The following is an 18,106-nucleotide window of genomic DNA, read 5'->3' as shown; positions in this document are numbered from 1 at the left end:
TTTCTTAACATCACAAAATTGCTCAAAAGATCCTCCAGTCTTTGTAGCATTTTCTTTCTTGACAACTTCAACATTACAAGTTCCAAGCATGAAGTTGGTCCTTAAAATACCACAAAGCATTTTAAAGCTGTGATTCAAACACTTTTCAGCTTACCTTTACTTTTATAAACTCGCATTTCGTAATTATTACAATTAAGTTACATCATCACATCCATCACCTCGACCGCATTTAAAAGACTTGGGAAAACACGAAAAACTTCCGCAAAACTCACACATAAGCCCCAACAAGACTAAAACGACTTGGTTAACCCCGCACTCAAATTTCTAAATAAACATCGGCAGAAGCACGGTGAAGTTACCTGTGAATAATAAAACTTGACAGCTGTCACTTTTGACATTTTGTTTATTTATATTTACAAATGATCGCTGGAGTGAGTGTGGTGCCAAAACGATCCACATCTGGAAGAAAACAATCGACAGTACACGGTAATTCACCCCCGAACTACCCCCTTTTCACTAAAATCACCCATTTTGTTGGAGGTTATGTTTGCCGCAGTTTAGAAATTTTTACCTCACCACCATGAAAAACGCACAAAAGTGAAACTCACCATAGTTTTCTTTGATTTTGTGGTTGCACCAATCTGACGAAACGAAAGTCACCGAATTCTGGTTTGGCGAAACGTGTGTGTCGTTTTTTGATATTTTTGCAATTTTTATCTTTCTCCCCTTGTTTTTAGAGTTTTTAGGAGTCAATGATGTCATAAATAAATTATGAGATCATTGCAAGGGCGACATAACATATTCCCTTCTCTCACAGCCTTAGACTACCTCCAAGGAGATATGTATACAGGAGGTCAATCTTGTATGCCGCGCGTTGAAAAACGCGAGTCAGAAATCGTCGCGAGCTTGCCGGGCTCTGCGCGGTAGCGTCTGCGCATCTTCTCTGCTATTGGCTACTGGGCATCACATGGTCAACTCATGACGTGCTCATCTTTGCTGTTTAATAAATTGCAAAAGCAAAGCTTCTGCTGAAGAAGCCGGAGTAGAAATGTCTACACATTAGAAGACGAAATAAGATCAAAATCGACAAAGATTTCACGATTAATTAAATTCCTGCAAAACTGCAAATCTTCTTGACAAGTGTGACACTAGCGTTGTCAAATTTTTGATTATGTTGTGTAAAGGAGGCTAGCCATTCCTTGATTCGACAAATTCAAATCGTCATTTGTCCATGTGAGCGGGGTTAATCCAGAGATTTGGAAAATAATAGATCCGGTTACTTTGAATGCAAAGTTTTGTGAATTTAAAGGTTTTAGACGTTATTTCTCTTGTATGTTGCTAAATTTTGTGACAAGCTTCTTTCATCACTAGTTTGATTTCGTTTTGCTGTCTTTTAATGTTGAAACTTTCATTCCTTAATAGGCCGAAGCTCTTCTACATCAAGTGGAGACTCTCACAATATGAATGCGGTAAAACCAATCATTTATAGCTCCACAATTAAACGATATTGATACAATTCTCAGTGTGCATAACATAGTTTTCAATAGGTTTAAGGTCAAACACTAATGACAAAATCAAAATTACCAACGTGTGACTAACACTTTTCTAGTCTGACACCAGAAACCTGGCAAAATGGAGAAGCTAATTCAAACAGCCTAGATTAATTGTAAGAACATAGAAAACTTTACATTTGACCCAGACTTCTAAATAAGAAAATGCAGAAAGTCTCTTTTAAGATGTATTTACCACTATTTACATCAATTTGATTTTGTTCCTCGTCCGAGTGTAAGAAAAAAGCGCAGTCTTCTCTCGATCTGCCACGATCTTCTTTTACTCTCTCCTTTCTACTCATTGTCAACCTTTTTGCCTCTGTCCAAATCTTAAACAGAATCTTATTTGCTACAATGTCACAGGTTTCCTAGCGTGTTCTTCTTTCTGTTCTTACTTGTCGTTAGAGCTGTCCATTATTTTGTTAACCATTTCTGAGCTTCATATTCTTTTGATGTTCTCAACAATCTACTTGTCCCTTTTTAATGTATTTTTTTACTGCTTTCATGTATATTTCTTCAATACTTTGAACATTTCTCCATCCATCCAATTTAGTTAGGTACACCTTGGATTTTAATTAACTAGGATATTTCTTTCAATTGAATCTTGATCTTTTTTCTCTTCGTCAAAATCAATGTTGTTCTTCCTCTCCGTACGTTTGGTGACTTCCGTTTCAATTATAAATCATCTGCTAATCGCATAAGAATTCACTTTCTTTGCACTTTGTAGTCTGTGGTTAATTTTCATATTTTGCTTCTCAATTTCTCCACAGACGACGATTTAGTTCAGAAACATGCCAGTTGTAATATTCCATTGATTTTTATTTCACTAGTTAGCCCCTATTTGTACCATTTCTATTCTACACTTATTACAAAATCTGTTTGAAAAAAATTCCTCTTTGAACCTACTTTCTGTCGTCTGTAGTACGCGACGTCGGTAGTTTTATGGTGCTGAGAGAACTTGTTGTGTTACGGTACGTTGGATTACTCATTTTGCTTTGAACTGTCACACATTATAAATGTTGTCAATCTGTTGTCAAATTTTAAAATTAGCCAGTCAAAAACTCTCCATCCTGGCGAGAGAGATAGGTATACATTGTATCCAGTGAATGCGTGCAACAGACAAGGACGAAAGTTGTAAAGCTAGTCGTAGATATGTTTCTAAGACTTTTGACTATGTCCCCCCCATCTATTAATTCCCAAATCTCTGGGTTAAACCAAAGTTACAAAATTCCGACTATAATTTAAAAAATTACCAACATAGTTTTTTATTAATGGCGGAATTAACCATAAAATAATCGGAATATTTAGACAAATATTCACATATAACGTAGATAAAGTAAAGAAACACTTTTCTGTCATCAACAAAATGTGACCATAACCAACAAAACAAAAAGTCATCATGACAGTATCGACAGATTCCCTGGTGGGCTTTCGAACGCGAGTGTTTTCATTGGCTCGCTGTGGCGCGCAGTTTTAAAAGCTGCGCAGTAGCTACCGCGCAGCGGCCCATCAGCTCGCGACGCTTTTTGCCACCAATCACGTGATCTAGATTACTCTCCTGTTTCCAGGCTTCATAACTACCTCACAGCATTATCTCCATCTTTTTCTTCCATATTGTTGTTCAGAGCTGCATCTCTCTTTGTCTGCAAGACTACCAACACAAGTCTCTACATTTCCCTAGCATAGTAGTTTCAATTCGAGAAGAAACATCAACAAAAAAGTAACGTTCACATTTGTTGAATTATTGTGAATAATGGTTTTATTTAATAGAAAATGGCGTACGCACAACTAAGAAATCAGTCCTGATGATTATTGGAGGGAGAAACGTGAAGGTTGGCCGGAATGCCTGGGAGATGATCAATAAACTTCAAAGAACCACGAAGAATTGTATCCCGAAAGCGTTTTATCAACTGGTTCGTGAAATGATAAAGAACCGACTTGAAAGGTATATACACATGCGAATCCAGAAACGAGCACTAGAAGCATTGCAAGAATCAGCAGAGCTTTTCCTAGAGGGGCTTTTTGAAGACTCCAACTTTCTAGCGGAACACGCCAAGCGCATTACAGTTAGACCTGTTGATATGCAACTTGTGCTTAGTCTCCGAGAAATGTAATTTATTTAGTCTTATTTAGTCAATGTTAAAATAAAACTTAAAATACTGTTTCATTTTTTAATGTACCCAATACCATAAACCGAAAGCTTTACTTACTGATTTAGTTAAACTTCGCCTTAAAATTCTCATTCCTTAGAACACCCCTTGGTAAAACTGCTTCCATTTGATGCGGTCTTTGATTAGTTCCTTTGCCGTCGTCCAAAATATGCGTCTTTCCGACGAAATTTACCAATATTCGACTCCCAAAATTTTCTTGGCCTTCCTCTAGGTCTTTTTCCGTACACGTTTTCACTCCCTGATGACTTGAGATCAGCAATAAATGACCAAACCAACAAAGTCGATTACCTTCTAACACTTGTTTTAAGGACTTGACGCCCAACCTTCATCTTGTTCTACACTCCAAGTTCTAAACATAAAGTTGGTACCTACAATAACACACATCATTTGAAAGCTGTAATTCCATCAATTTTCAGCTACCTGCGTTTAAAAATTTCAATAAAGACCCATAAATTTGTTGCAAATCCATTTCAACAACAACAAATTCAAGTGAAGTTCTCAACTTGCATAATTTCGTTTGTACTATTCTCAGGAATATCCGAAAGTTGACAATAAAGAATTTTGTGGGTTTTTTCACGCAGAAGCGGTTGTTGGTTGTTTACGTAAGCCCTTTACCTTCAATTGATGCCCAAGTATAACAAATTCTTTTTCAGCTGCAACCGAAAGATAAAGATGAGAGGATGAATAGAGAGAAATGAAAACCAACCTTCCATCCTTCCTGAATAAGTAGCGATTCTCCACAAGCTTCCAATTCCTGATAAATTCCTAACTTCAGCAAAATGGTCCAAAAGATCCTCCACCATCTTTGTAGCATTTCTTTCTTGACTTTCTTCAACATTTCGAGAACCAGAAAACATTTTAAAGCTGCAATAAGGGATAAAATATCACCATGCAGCAGGTAAAAGGGGGCGCCCAGGACAATGAATTTTGCTATGGGCCGCCGCGCCACTCCTCCCGGCCCTATGGGCTCTTTGTGAGAAATGGTGAGAAAGAAAATTGACTTTTTTTTTATTCCAAGTGATAATTACTATTAACATTCTTACTTTACTAACTCTTGTCTCGCACGCCATTGTATGATTAACATTAAAACCTGAATCTTTGATACAGTTGTTTATTGCCATGTTTCTATGTTACGCTCCTCCGAAGAGAATCTAACATTAATGGCTCCAGGAGGGTTCAATTGTAAGTTAATATTTGGCCCGAACACTCCTGTGAGTTAAGGCCGGTAAAGGAAGATAATTGCTCGGGAAACCTTAATTAAGCCCTTCACCGGCTACAACAGTCTTTGTGGTATTTTCTTTCTTGACAACTTCAACATTCCTAAAATACAACAAAGCATTTGAAAACTGCGATTCAAACAATTTTCAGCTTACCTGCGTTTAAATTTGTTGCAAATCCATTTCACCAACAACAAATTCAAGTGAAGTTCTCAAGTTGCATAATTTCTTTTGTATCATTCAAAGGAAAATAAGAAAGTCGACAAACAGTAAAGAACTTTGATCGTTTCTTCATGCAAAGCAGTTGGAACTTTCTGATTCTGTGTAGTTGTTGGCGCTGTTCATGTCAGTTGAAGCTTTCAATTGATTGCACCTGCTTCAGCTTAAACGACAAAAAACAACCTTTCATCCTTCCTGAACATTCCACATCATTCTGCACAAGCTTCCAGTTCCTGATGGTTCATAACTTCACCAAACAGCAATCTCTCAGTTCCGTTAAGAACTGAGGAACAACTAGAAGATGAAGTTGAACTGCTTGTAAAGAATATACAAAAGGCGGCATGGAACAACACGCCGGAGATAAATACAGCATCAAAAAGTGGCAACTACCCCAAAGAAATAAAAAACCTAATCTCTGAGAAATGAAGACTGCGAAAAAAATGGCACCAAACCAGATCACCAACAGATAAAACAATACTAAACAATGCTGCCCAGAAATTAAAGAGAATAATACAAAAGACTAAAAATGAGGAGGTAACATATCACCTTAGTAAACTAACTAATAGTAGTAATACAGAGTACTCGCTATGGAAAGCAATCAGACAAATAAAAAAACCGAGTATGCAGATACCACCTATAAGAAATTTGGATGGAAGCTGGGCTCAAAGCAACAATCAAGATTTGCCGAACACTTATAGAAAATACCTTTAAACCTCAAGAAGGAGAAGAGCTGACAGAACATTTAGATCCAGAAGAAGAACTAGAGATCAAACCATCTTCCCCAAAAGAAATAGCAAAGGAAATTAATGAAAACATCAGTTCAAAAAAAGCTCCAGGATTTGACCTAATAACAGGAGAAATTCTAAAGCAATTACCAAAAAAAGCTATTCTTTTAACGCATCATTCAGAATTAAGTATGTACCCAAAATATGGAAGGTTGCAGAGGTTTCAATAGTAGCAAAACCAGGAAAACCACCGCATGAGGTTACCTCCTACCGACCAATTTCATTATTGCCGGTGCTATCAAAATTGTATGAAAAAATTCTACTGAAAAGACTAAGAACAGTTATATAAAAAAAGAATATAATTCCTAGATCAAGTCCATAGGATAACAAGTATCATCGAAATATCTCTAGAAGAAAAGAAAATTTGTTGTGCAGTCTTTTTAGACGTAGCACAAAGTATGGCATGAGGGTTTAAAACACAAACTTAAATTGCTCCTACCTAAAGAATTTTCTCAGATTCTCGAATCTTACATCTCGGATAGATATTTTAGAATAAAACATGAAAACGCCTACACAGAGCTAAAAGAAATCAAGGCAGCTGTCTTGTATCTTCTATATACGAGTAACATACCAGAAATTAAACATCAAACAATTGCTACTTTTGCTAGAAAACTGCAAGACTCGATAAACAAAATATATGACTGGACTGTAAAGTGGAGAATAAAACTGAACGACAGTAAATCAGTTCATGTCAACTAAACTAATAAAAAAATAAATTATATACCTCTTAGAATTAATGATACACAGATACCATATGCCATAAGGCAAAATATCTAGGTATTACCCTAGATGCAAAGTTGCGCTGGAAAACTCACATCAAAAAGAAACGAGAATGTATTGGCTTCTTGGAAGGAACTCTACGTTATCCGCATACAATAACCTATTACTGTACAAACAGACTCTTAAACCAATATGGACTTATGGCATCCAATTATAGGGCTGTGCTAGCAAAAGCAATGTGCAAATAATACAACGATACCAAAATAAGGTGCTCACAAACATAGTTGATGCCCCTTGGTACTTAAGAAACGATGACCTTCATAGAGATCTATAAATTGGCTTCTTGGAAGGAACTCTACGTTATCCGCATACAATAAGCTATTACTGTACAAACAGACTCTTAAACCAATATGGACTTATGGCATCCAATTATAGGGCTGTGCTAGCAAAAGCAATGTGCAAATAATACAACGATACCAAAATAAGGTGCTCAGAAACATAGTTGATGCCCCTTGGTACTTAAGAAACGATGACCTTCATAGAGATCTAGAGATGGATACCGTTAACCAGACCATTACCAAGTACGCTAGAAGCCACGAACAACGGCTACACGAGCGTATAAACGTCGAGGAGTTCGTGAATAAGTGTCGTCAAAAGCAGAGCAAAGTGTGGTAGTGGCCACGAAAATTAGTGGGCAACTAGATATTAGAACCTAAAGATCATTATTGAATGGCACTTTAGTCTTAGCGTATCATATGTAGTAGTATAAGTTAGAACAAAATTGCTTATTGATCACATCTATGATCAGATTGTAATTTTATAAACACTGGCAATGGTGTTTATTTAATAAAAAAAAAAGAAAAAAGTTTAATCATCACTCTGATGATGATAGCATTGCTATCGAAACAGCATTTTTTGTCAAATTTGGTGTTTGGGGAATAAATTGTAATTTTGACAATTTGTCAACAACACCAAGAATTAATCAAACTAATATTCTTTGTCTTAAAAATACACAATGAACTAACGTAAAATTTAATTCTTTAACAACGCGTACGGATTTTCTACGGCGTCAAGCACATCCTCAGCCTCTTCTCTGAGATTTTCAACTTTTCCCAGCAGCAACATCTAAAAATAATGTTAGAAACGAAATTATAAATTTTGCAATTTACTTGAGCCGCTGTTATCAACTGCTTGGCTACTCTTCGTGGCATCGTAAAGTTGCTTTGCACGACTCTAAAAACAACAATCGGATAAGAGAATCAAAGAAACGAATCCTACTTCTTTCACAGCTGGTAACTCCATTAATGGTAAATGTTCCCGGACGCAACAATGCGACGACAGTCTTTGACTCAGTCCCTTCAATAAAATAACGAAGGTCCAAAACTCCTCAAACTGCTCACAAAAATGTACGACATTTGTTGCAAACGTCGCGGCGCCAGTCATGAAGCGTTGTACGATGCCTCTGTCAACTTGAAACTTTTCCGCAACTTTAAACACAGATTTTTCGTTCCATAAATCGTTCAGCATTAGAGTTAGGAAAAATCGGTTTAAAACGCACTCTGGGAGATTCTAAAAGCAGAGAGTCAATCTACGGTGTGAGCTAAACGAAGGAGTACTTTGATCGGCTGATTGGAGAGGAGTTTTGCAGAGACGGCTGCGGTGATTCCGAGGACGCGGGCAGTGCGAAGCTCGTTCGAGTTCAAACTACAATACTAAAACAAAGCAATTGGAAACATTTCGTTGTTTTTACTCACAATATTGTAATACTTATTCTTGTTTGGGTGGATCTGCTCCGCTAAATCGTACGGCGTGACTAAATAAAGTAAGTGTAAAGCATCCAATAGAACGAGACACATCTGGGCATTGTAAAGGTCGTAGTACAATTGATGAGCTCTTTTTATTTCAAAGTGACCTTTTATTGCAGCACATCCTAAATTACTTATGACCAGTTTAGTGTTGCTTTTAAGCAGAATTTTTCGTTTTGTGAAAGCAGCAGGTTGACTGCTGGCGAACTGAAAATTCAGATCAGAAAAAGTTTGAGAGAACGGGAACTTACAGAACAGTCCATTTTCACAATGACACGGCAGTTACTGTTTTCAGGTTTGGTCAAATCAGTTTCTTGTAGAGCGCCTTGTTGGAAGAGCTCCGAGATGACTTTATCGGTTAGTTTTTTAACATTGACACCGAAGTGTTCACTTTGAATGTTCATTAGCGTACATTTGGAGACTTCTTGAAGTTGCGCCCTCGTGTCGGCCACCCCCAAGCTAATACAGCTTAGCAGTAATTGTCTAAAAATAGTGATTAAGGCAAAGAATAGACGGAAGACAACCGTACTTAAGACCTCTGTTTTCTGCGTGCATACTAGACATAGCATTATCCATCGACGACATTAACAACTTTTTAACTTTTGAGAAGTCTGAATGGCTACAAATTAAGATACTCTCACCAATTTCGCCCAAACCTGCTCGCCCCGCACGACCAACCATTTGCTTCTACTTTGATAATGTTATAAAGTCGCTACCAACGTAAGGCTGTCTTAAAATCACTCTTTTCGCTGGTAGATTAACACCAGCTGCCAAGGTCGAAGTGCAACATATCACTGAAATGACTCCGGCACGAAAAGCATCCTCGATTACTCTGCGCTCTTCGTTTGTGAGTCCTGAGAGGTGATACGCAATGCCCAGTTGAATGCACAAGTTGATTTTGCCGCCTTCGTCGCGGAGGGCTCTCATAACCTGCCGCTTTTCCTTCTTTTTAAAGTCCAGCAACTTCCTGAAGAGAATAAAACATTTTTTTATTATGTGTGAAAATGGTGAAGGCGCCGGGTCAACAATGTTTTGTGTTTTTCTTTTCAGCAATTTAAGAAACAACTATTGGTGACGTTTTGTACTAACTTATCCACAACTTTGCAGATTAAATCAGCCACATTCTCGCAGTTCTTCTTAGAAGGACAAAAAATCAAACACGAGCCTTCAGGAACAACCTCCATGACCAACGCCCCCAAATTATCAGGATCCATCTCATTCATCTCAACTGGGTCCTAAAAGTCTTTGTAAATAACAAAGTAATACTGCAATGGGGTTATACATTTCGATCATGGAAAGACTTGACTACCGTCCAAAACTCCTCCTGTTTACTACTATTGTTAACTTTCGCAACTTCAGATCCGCACTTTACGTACTCCACCAACTCAACTGGTCTAAAATTCTGCGTGTAGATATCAGCGTTACGAAACTTACAGATTTCGTTAACATTTCCAATAGTTGCGCTCATTCCAACAATTTGAATATCCGCTGAAAAAAATAGTTAAATTTGACTACTAGTGGTTCATAATCACCTTTGATGAACATGATTTTGGTGAGAAGCGCCTCCAAAGTTGGACCCCGGCCCTGTTCTCCAACCAAGTGAAGCTCGTCAACCACTATAAGGCCGATTTCGTTAATTCTTTTCGCTTCGATGAGACTATTCAATAAACCTAAAGCTTTCTCAATAGTCGCTATGTAGATCGAGTTTTTTGGCCGTCGATTTCGCGGTGGAAAGACTCCTTTATTGGCTGCATATTCTTCAACTAGAAAGTCAAAAGCCACCGCGAAAGGCGACATTGCCCAGACTTTTTCTTGGACTTCGCAGCATTAAAATTTCAGCGACCAAAGTCTTGCCGCCACTGGTTGGTAAGACGTAGATCAAATTTTTACGATTTTGGATGGATGGGAGGTTTAGACACTCATGCTGCCAATCTAAAAAAGAACGAAAGTAAAAGTGTTTTCAGAGTTTAGAACCTACCATAAAGTTCTTCAATTCCTTTATACAATTTTACGAGTTCTTTTACTCTAACGGGTAACCCATAAAAAAGTCCCATCTCTACAAATTTACGTATCTGCACAGTTTTTTCAGGCACCTTTTTCTTTTTCACCATATTCAAAGGGGCTGAAAAACTGGCGTCGATTCCAGACAGCGTCATGTCTTTCTCTGGAATTAATATCTCAGAAGTAGCGACTTTATCTGTGTTGCCAGTGAGTGGTGTTCCAAAGAGATCATCCAAAGTCTGCACCATTTTCTCGTCTCCGATGTCCTCCGACTCTAGTATACTAACAGAGTGCTCTATTTGGTCAAAAAATGGCTCGACTTTGTTGCGATTTGCCGGCTTAAGCAAATCGCCTAAATTCTCCGATTTTTCAGTGGGTAAAGAAGTCTTTTTTTCACACAGAGATTTTTCTTTGTTTTCAAAAAGCTGCATCAACTGACTCATCGCTGATATGTCCAAAGTGTCGTTAAAATGATCGATGTTACTTTGAAAGGACTCTCTTTTTGCTTTCATGACTTTTCTTTCAGTATTTTGTGTCTTCACAGTTTGTAAATTGTCGCTACTGGCGGCTCTCATTAAAACGTGTTCCTCTGTATTTTGACTTGCCAAGAGTTGGGTAAGATCTAAATGATCAAGGAAGGATGGATTTTTCTCAAGTTTACACTTTTTGTCTATTATATTTAACTCTGTAATACTAGGGGATCTTTTTTTATGAAGGGCGTCACGTGGATCTGCGTTTTTGTCATTTTTTCCCGCTTTAAACGAATACAAATTAATTAGTCAAAAAAACAGTGATTATGAGACTCACCTTCGTTGTGTTTACATAAGACACGGAAACAAAACTTTTTCGTCCAGTGTTGTGCTCTGCTACCACTTTTAAAGGTTATTTGTGGTTTGGTGAAACTCATTATACTTTTTATAGAAAAAGAACGGAAAAGCAGAAACACCAGCTTTGTGATTTTGAAAGGGCACAATTGATCATTAATCAAACACTTTAGATGAGAAAGTTCCCCTAAGAGGGCCGGGATTAAATTTGGAAGGTTTGAAACTTTGCTAAAACTTTCCCCCACAATTGTGAGATACCGCTGCGGTCGCTGCAAATGCCACGTGAATGATTCTAATGATTCTGATTGGCCGAACTGGTTGCTAGGAGCATTGAGTCGTTATGGTTGTTACAAACTTACAAACTGCGCAGACAAATGTGTGGTGTTGTCACATTATCATTCGCCAAAACGTTCAAATCAGTTGTAAATCCGAGCCCAAGAATTGATTAAACACTGAAGCCAGAGGACATCAATTTTCTACATTACGTACATCAGGTCCAGGTACCATCATCAGCTATAAAGAATAAACAAACTGAACTGTTTTCATCAGGAATGAACAAGTTCTCCATTAACAAAATATCGAAGATAATATGCCAGGAAAGAAAGGTATACTAAAATAATGATTCCCTAAACCGAGTTAACACATTCAATTATCTAGGAATAAACAAGAGATTCTCTTGTCCAGATGAACAGGCACAAAATGGAAGGATGAACGCTCAAAATAAAGGACAATGTAAAGTTTTGAGATGTGGACTTATACATAGATGGACAGACCAGAGTTCTAGCGAAAAATCGCCAAGAAGAATGAATAACGAAACCGATAATCAATCAACAGGAAGAAACTGGAAAATGTTATCTGTGAATGGATCACACCGGGGGAAAACTAATCGTTTGCAAGATTGGCTGTTCCCAACATAAATAAAACTATTCAAGAACATCAGTTAAAGTGCAGTGTACGTACTGCTAAGAAATAAAAATTACAACAGCGATTTTTGGGTTATTTGATCTTAAGTGAAACTACAATAAAAATAATAGTAATACTAATCGTAATTCAATTTTAATTCTCCCCACAAACACTTTGGCGCTAGTGTTTTCATTCCGCTACAGTGACTTTATTCAGAACAGTGGCGACACGAGTCAGTTTAGCTCCGCCCATCCGCCACGATGGAGCTAATTGTTGGCGGGAATTTAAATGTATGTAGTCTTTAAATGCAAAATATCTAACAATACAAGTGCAAAATTAAATCTGCCTCTAAGGGAATTAAAAAGTTTATTGGTTTTCCTAAAAATACATGAAAAAATAGCACTTAAACTTAATAAATATATAAAATAAAACCTCAAATAACATTTGATCAACAGCGATAGTTCACAGCACAAATTAATTTTTATAGCCATAAATGTAGAGTATTTGATCAGATTATGTCTGGAAACATTGTATCTTGTATAATTATGCTATTAGCTGAACATTTGGCGTAATACTATGCTGCATTCCTTTGAATATAAGGCTTGCTTTTTACTTTTTTGGTTACTTTTGCCCCTGACAAAAATAAAGGTGTGGAAACCGATGGAATCATGATTTTAATATTTTTCAAGTAAAAGATTGTAAAAAATTCATCTTAAAACATGGATGTGCTCAATATTTGAATTAGGGGTGGTGTTTTTTTTTTTTTGAGGTGGGGAAATGCATTTACGCACACTGGGAAGGGGACCCAGTAGTGTGGGACTCCTCGCTACGCAGACTACCCACTAAAACCTAACACCTCCTGCTAAGAAAACTTAAGCAGTGAATATCCATTAACATCGTTAAGGATTAAGGTCCAAAAACATTATTATTATTAAGTTGCAAAAAACTTATTATTTCATACTGTTTGGTTTTGATTAGCTTTTTCAGGCTATTTTGAGTCCAGGAAGTTTGCTGGTATTAAGTATCGTAAAGATAACTTATGTGTTAAACCTTGAACATGTATGAAATTGATGTATGAAATTGAACCTTTATAATGCTACAAAAAATCTACTTTATGGCATGACATGCCACCGATTTGCTAGCATGTATTTTAGTTAAATGTTGCTTTTTTTTTGGAATTGATCTTTAATCTAAACGTTACAAACCTACTAATTAATTTATTTTTTAGTTTGTGACAATTGGGAAGATCAAAAGAAATTTGTAACATTTTTTCAATGTAAAAATCTTTAATAGCAACATTTTGGCATTGAATATAGTTAATGTACTTTTGAAAGATAGACTCCATTTCTATAAAAAACAAAACGTTGCTTCGTTACAAAAAAATAAAGTATTTTCTTTGAAACGCTTGATCATTGTGAACTTTGAGAAAGTTCAAAAAATTGGTTTTTTTGAACCAATAGCACTTACACATTCCTCACAAGTTCTTGAAACTTTTTGAATACTGGTGGCAATGTACCCACAAATGTTATACAGTGAATTTAATTCACTGTAAGATAAATTTAAATTCACTTCTGGAATTTTTGAGGGTAACTGCAGAACATTATATTTATGTTTTGATTTTTGAACTACGTCCAAAAAACCTGAAAGAAGTTCTCGATCATCTTGTTCATAGCTGCTGCTCCCAATCTGTTTCAGATATTGTGAAACACAAATTAGTTTCAAATTATTCTTAACTTGTACAGCTGTTGGAACAATTTGTTTAGATCTTAATACAGAAAAAAAATTTTCTAAGCAATCTTGTGAAACTCTACTAGTTAACACAAATTCATACCCTTTTTCTTCCAAAAGAAGAGTCTGCAATTCTAACATTAAATTAGTCGAAATTAAAACTCCCGTTTGAGCTGGTTTCCATATTTTTTTGATACCTACTTCCATACGTTCGAATAAATCAATAAAATTTCTTAGGAAATCAATGGCTTCATTATAGTTATCCAAATTAAACTTACTTAGAGCACATGAAGGGTGTCTAGACGTCATAAGAAAGAACCACTTCTCCACTTGATCAATAAACCAGGCAGTGGTTAAATATTGCGGCTTCTGCAATTGTTCTGAGAGATACTTCAAAGCACTGCTGACACTATGGCTCATGACATTGGTGCTAGTTTTCACCTTCATAGTCTTAAAATGACTTGGCAGCAAATCATCTTCTGTTAGCTTTGGGGCTAATTTAAATTGATGATTTTCTTGATGTTTTATTAAATCCATAAAATGGTTTGACTGAACTTCTCTGCATGGCAATCCATGTTTTTCCGTAATGTCCTCAGGTAGAGTTATTACTTTATTGTTCATTAACGTCGCCTTTATGTTTTTGAACAAGTGGGGAACATCTGCAAAAATAAAAATAGATTTATCTACACAAATTGGGTGTTGCATTTTAAATCTTGTAACAGAATGCCTCCCTGCACCAACATTCAAAGTTTTCCACCAAGCTTGGTTACAACTACCCATATCAGAAGTTATACTTACAACGTTCAAACCAATGTCCTCTGATTTTTTAAATATTTCAGATATTATCAGATTAAACACGACACCGTTTACGGAGTCACCTGTAAAATAATATGCCATTACTTGTTTCCAACGCGCTCTTAAACCTGCGAGCATAAACACTAGCACGTGTGTTGCAACACCCGAGTGTTCAGGCAATGTTACTTGTCCGAAGTATTTTTGTAATGAAATGTCAAAATTGGAGTCAGGTGTGATAGCTGCCTCATCAAGGACCAGCGCACAATCTTTTTCATAAGGCTGAAAAGTTGCTACTTTCACTTTCACAAATTCAAATACCTCGTCCAAAATTCCACTATCAAATTTTAAATTTTCAATTCTCCTTTGTAAAGTCCGAACTGAAGGCAATGGTTGACCTTGTTGAATCAGTTCTTCATACCCATTATTTCCGCAGCTAAATTTCAGTTTCAACGCCTTTGTGATGGTGCTGTTCGACCATTTTAAAAACTTTGTAGATTTGCTATTTTTTCTCCTTTCTAACACCAATAATTGATCTTGAGTAAAGACAGACGTTAACAAGGAAGTGTTTTGTAGCCCATCAATCTTTGCTTGCATAGATGCAATTTGGTTCTTGCAGGTTCTTAATTGCTTTTTGTATCTTAATATGCTTTGCTTGTGTTTTGCAAGCAATTTATCATAAAATTCATAACTCCTAGATTGAGTTCCAGCATCATCATGATTACTTGAAGAACTTGAAGAGCACCTTGTAATTGTCTCACTTGTTCTGGGACCTTTTTCAAGTGACTCTACTTGTTCTGAAATTGAAACAATTCCACCTGATGTTCCAGGTTCATCTGCAAAAAATACAAATACATAACTTTGATAATAATTAGATATTAATAACACAATAACCACCTTCATTTCTCAAATTTTGCTCATGTGGAGGACTTGGAGTTTTCACTTTACGTATTTTGGGGGACTTTCGTGTTCTAGACGTAGTTGAAGTAAAACTGAATATTGAAGGTACTGCATTTGCTTTCAGTTTTCGTGTCCCATCTACACGTGTTTTCTCCCACATTTCAGGAGCGAAATGAACCTACAATTATTTAGTCATTGTCTAAATTGTTACATGCTGTTGTTAAATAAAGATAAACAAGAAAGTTTACCTCACACAAACGAGAACTAATCTTTGGTATCCACTTGTCTCGCTTCATTTTGATGGCCCATTCTTTTCGCCTTTTTGGGTCTGTTGGGAAGCGTTTCATCAAAAACCCCTTTTTTGCAGAATTGGAACATCCCACAGCAGCACAACCCGGCATTTTCGTACAATTAAACTGACTGTATAAACAAATGAAGTTGCAAACTCATAACCTCAAGTACGTTTTTATACTACCGTTTCCGGCGAAAGGGATGAGTTTTTACAAATACACTCACTCGCATGTATTTAATAAGTCTTCAAATTAATGAATTTCGCCCACTTTTCACCGTGATCAACAATAAATAGCTTTAAAATCACACAGAAAGCTTACGGGCGTTCAACGTAGACAACGAGAGTTCGCTCCAAAATGGCGATTTTTACCACGTGACCGCAACAACCAATCAAAAATGACGCATTCGCGTGTCGCCACTGTTCTAAATTCGCGATGAAAATAAGGTCACTAGATCAAAGTGTCTGTTTTATAAGGTACGGCTGTTAGTGACAAAAAGAAAGACAACGGTATCTTCTGTATATCTCTACATGCGCACTAAATTTTGTGTTGTTTGTGTGGACACATTGCTTTATGAACTGTCAATTCTTGTCAAATATCGTTTGTAATAAAATGGTTTGAATGTGCGATTTCTCAACACGAATCGTTATGGTGTATTTGTTTCCTCCGCCGTAAGTAAATACTATTTGACGTTTTATGTACGACGACTTTCCACTAATTTCAGAAAACTCCAAATAGAAGGTAGATGGAAGCCCTATCGAAGCCGACAATCATTGTGACATTGGTTAAGCAGTACGTATTGGGGGAATACTAAAGTTGGTTTTTGTATATGAACCCTTGAGTACTTCTTATAAGGTTATGGAATTTTGTACCTGTTAGTTTACGAATTCCGTGAACTAAATTTAAATAATGTTCCCCCAATTTGTCTTAAATCGCTTTTGTGTTTCAATAGCCCCAATACCAACATGAACTTCTTGCATTCAGGCGAATAACTCGTTCATCTTATTGTTAATATGAGTTGAAAATCAAATCTATGGACAAGAATATGGCAGAAGGATTACATCACAAAACCTGCGTTATGAACAGAAATGTTTCAATGGCCTAAAAAATAAGCAAAAATCTTGTAAAGTGTAAGTTTGTCGGCCTCACCGGGAAACGTCATCAAAATGTGTTGTAGGAACAACTGACTTGCTACCCTAATCTAAAAGAGGCACCTCATAAAACAGCAGAGGGACAAGATACAGTCATTGCACTGAACACTGCAGATACACAGCCTCAGGAGGGAGATACAACATCGCTTTCAACATCAGCGGCAGAAGATGATTGGCTTGAAGCCACTGCTGCTTCCTCATAATGAAAGGGAACACTGAAAATGCAATAGAACAAGAAATACACATAAGAGAGGCAAAACAGGTTCTACAGTTCTAAGTGGCGTACGAAGGTCCTTAAACACATGGGTGCTAACTCATAGCTATACATTCATGGAGAAAATGTAGTAGAATAAAAGATTTGATTAAAATTATTTTATTGTCGTTGAGTGAATATGCTGCACTATTTCTTTGGTTTTTGGATACAACGTTGAATCTTCATTTTTATATTTGTCGCTACAGTTCACAACATATAAAGAATTTATAACACTTATGCCCTTACTGTATACAGGTGGAATCGTTGAAACACTGCCAAAGACAACGCTAGAGGCTCAAACACATGACTCGCACTTCAATGGGATTGATAGTAATGTTGGTTTGCTCACTCACTTCTTACGTTTTCAAATGGTCTCCTGTAGTGTTAGAAATAGATTTAATTTTGTATTTTAGGGTGTTAAATAATTTTGCCATAACCTTAATATTTGCTCCTGCTATTCGTTTTGTTGATGTTGATGATAATTGCAGTTGTTCTGTATTAACTCAATCAAGATCTTAAACATGTACAAATTTGTAAACTCTCTCTTCTTAATAGCGCTTGAAGAATATCTCATGTACTTCATTTTCTGCTCATGTATTTGCTACTTCCATTTATGCAATGCTTTCTCTCAGTTCCTTTACATCACATCATTATTATATTATTATCATTATTATACCACATTGTCTGCATAAGCTACAATATAAAAAGTGCTGATAGCATATTCTAATTAGGGCGTTACTGCATACAGGTCGAATCGTTGGAGATTGCCAAAGACAGTGCTTGAAGTCCGAGACCGT

The 18,106-nt window shown here is 36.6% G+C and overlaps 1 protein-coding gene, 1 long non-coding RNA gene and 1 pseudogene across 2 annotated transcripts; 2 read left to right on the top strand and 1 right to left on the bottom strand.

Moving 5' to 3' along the window:
• The first annotated feature begins 3,355 nt into the window (after positions 1-3,355).
• Positions 3,356-3,664, top strand: LOC148173692 (histone H3.3-like type 1). The gene has a single exon (XM_088035498.1). The coding sequence runs from the start codon at positions 3,356-3,358 to the stop codon at positions 3,662-3,664; it is 309 nt and encodes a 102-aa protein (XP_087891624.1).
• A 3,980-nt stretch (positions 3,665-7,644) lies between these two features.
• Positions 7,645-11,799, bottom strand: LOC148173691 (helicase POLQ-like; annotated as a pseudogene).
• Positions 11,456-12,209, top strand: LOC148173690 (uncharacterized). Its single transcript, XR_015770098.1, has 2 exons — positions 11,456-11,897; positions 11,950-12,209. It is a non-coding gene; the product is annotated as an uncharacterized LOC148173690 (long non-coding RNA).
• Positions 12,210-18,106: the final 5,897 nt, after the last annotated feature.

This window comes from Gnatocerus cornutus, chromosome 5 (assembly GCF_029298725.1).
Source record: "Gnatocerus cornutus isolate USDA-ARS CGAHR chromosome 5, icGnaCorn1.1, whole genome shotgun sequence".
NCBI classification, from domain to species: Eukaryota; Metazoa; Arthropoda; class Insecta; order Coleoptera; family Tenebrionidae; genus Gnatocerus; species Gnatocerus cornutus.
The sequence above is the reverse complement of the archived record's forward strand: the minus strand, read 5'-3'. Positions and strand labels throughout refer to the sequence as shown.

Coding starts and splice junctions, on each gene's coding strand:
- LOC148173692 (XM_088035498.1), top strand. CDS start 3,356: ATGATTATTGGAGGGAGAAACGTGAAGGTTGGCCGGAATGCCTGGGAG.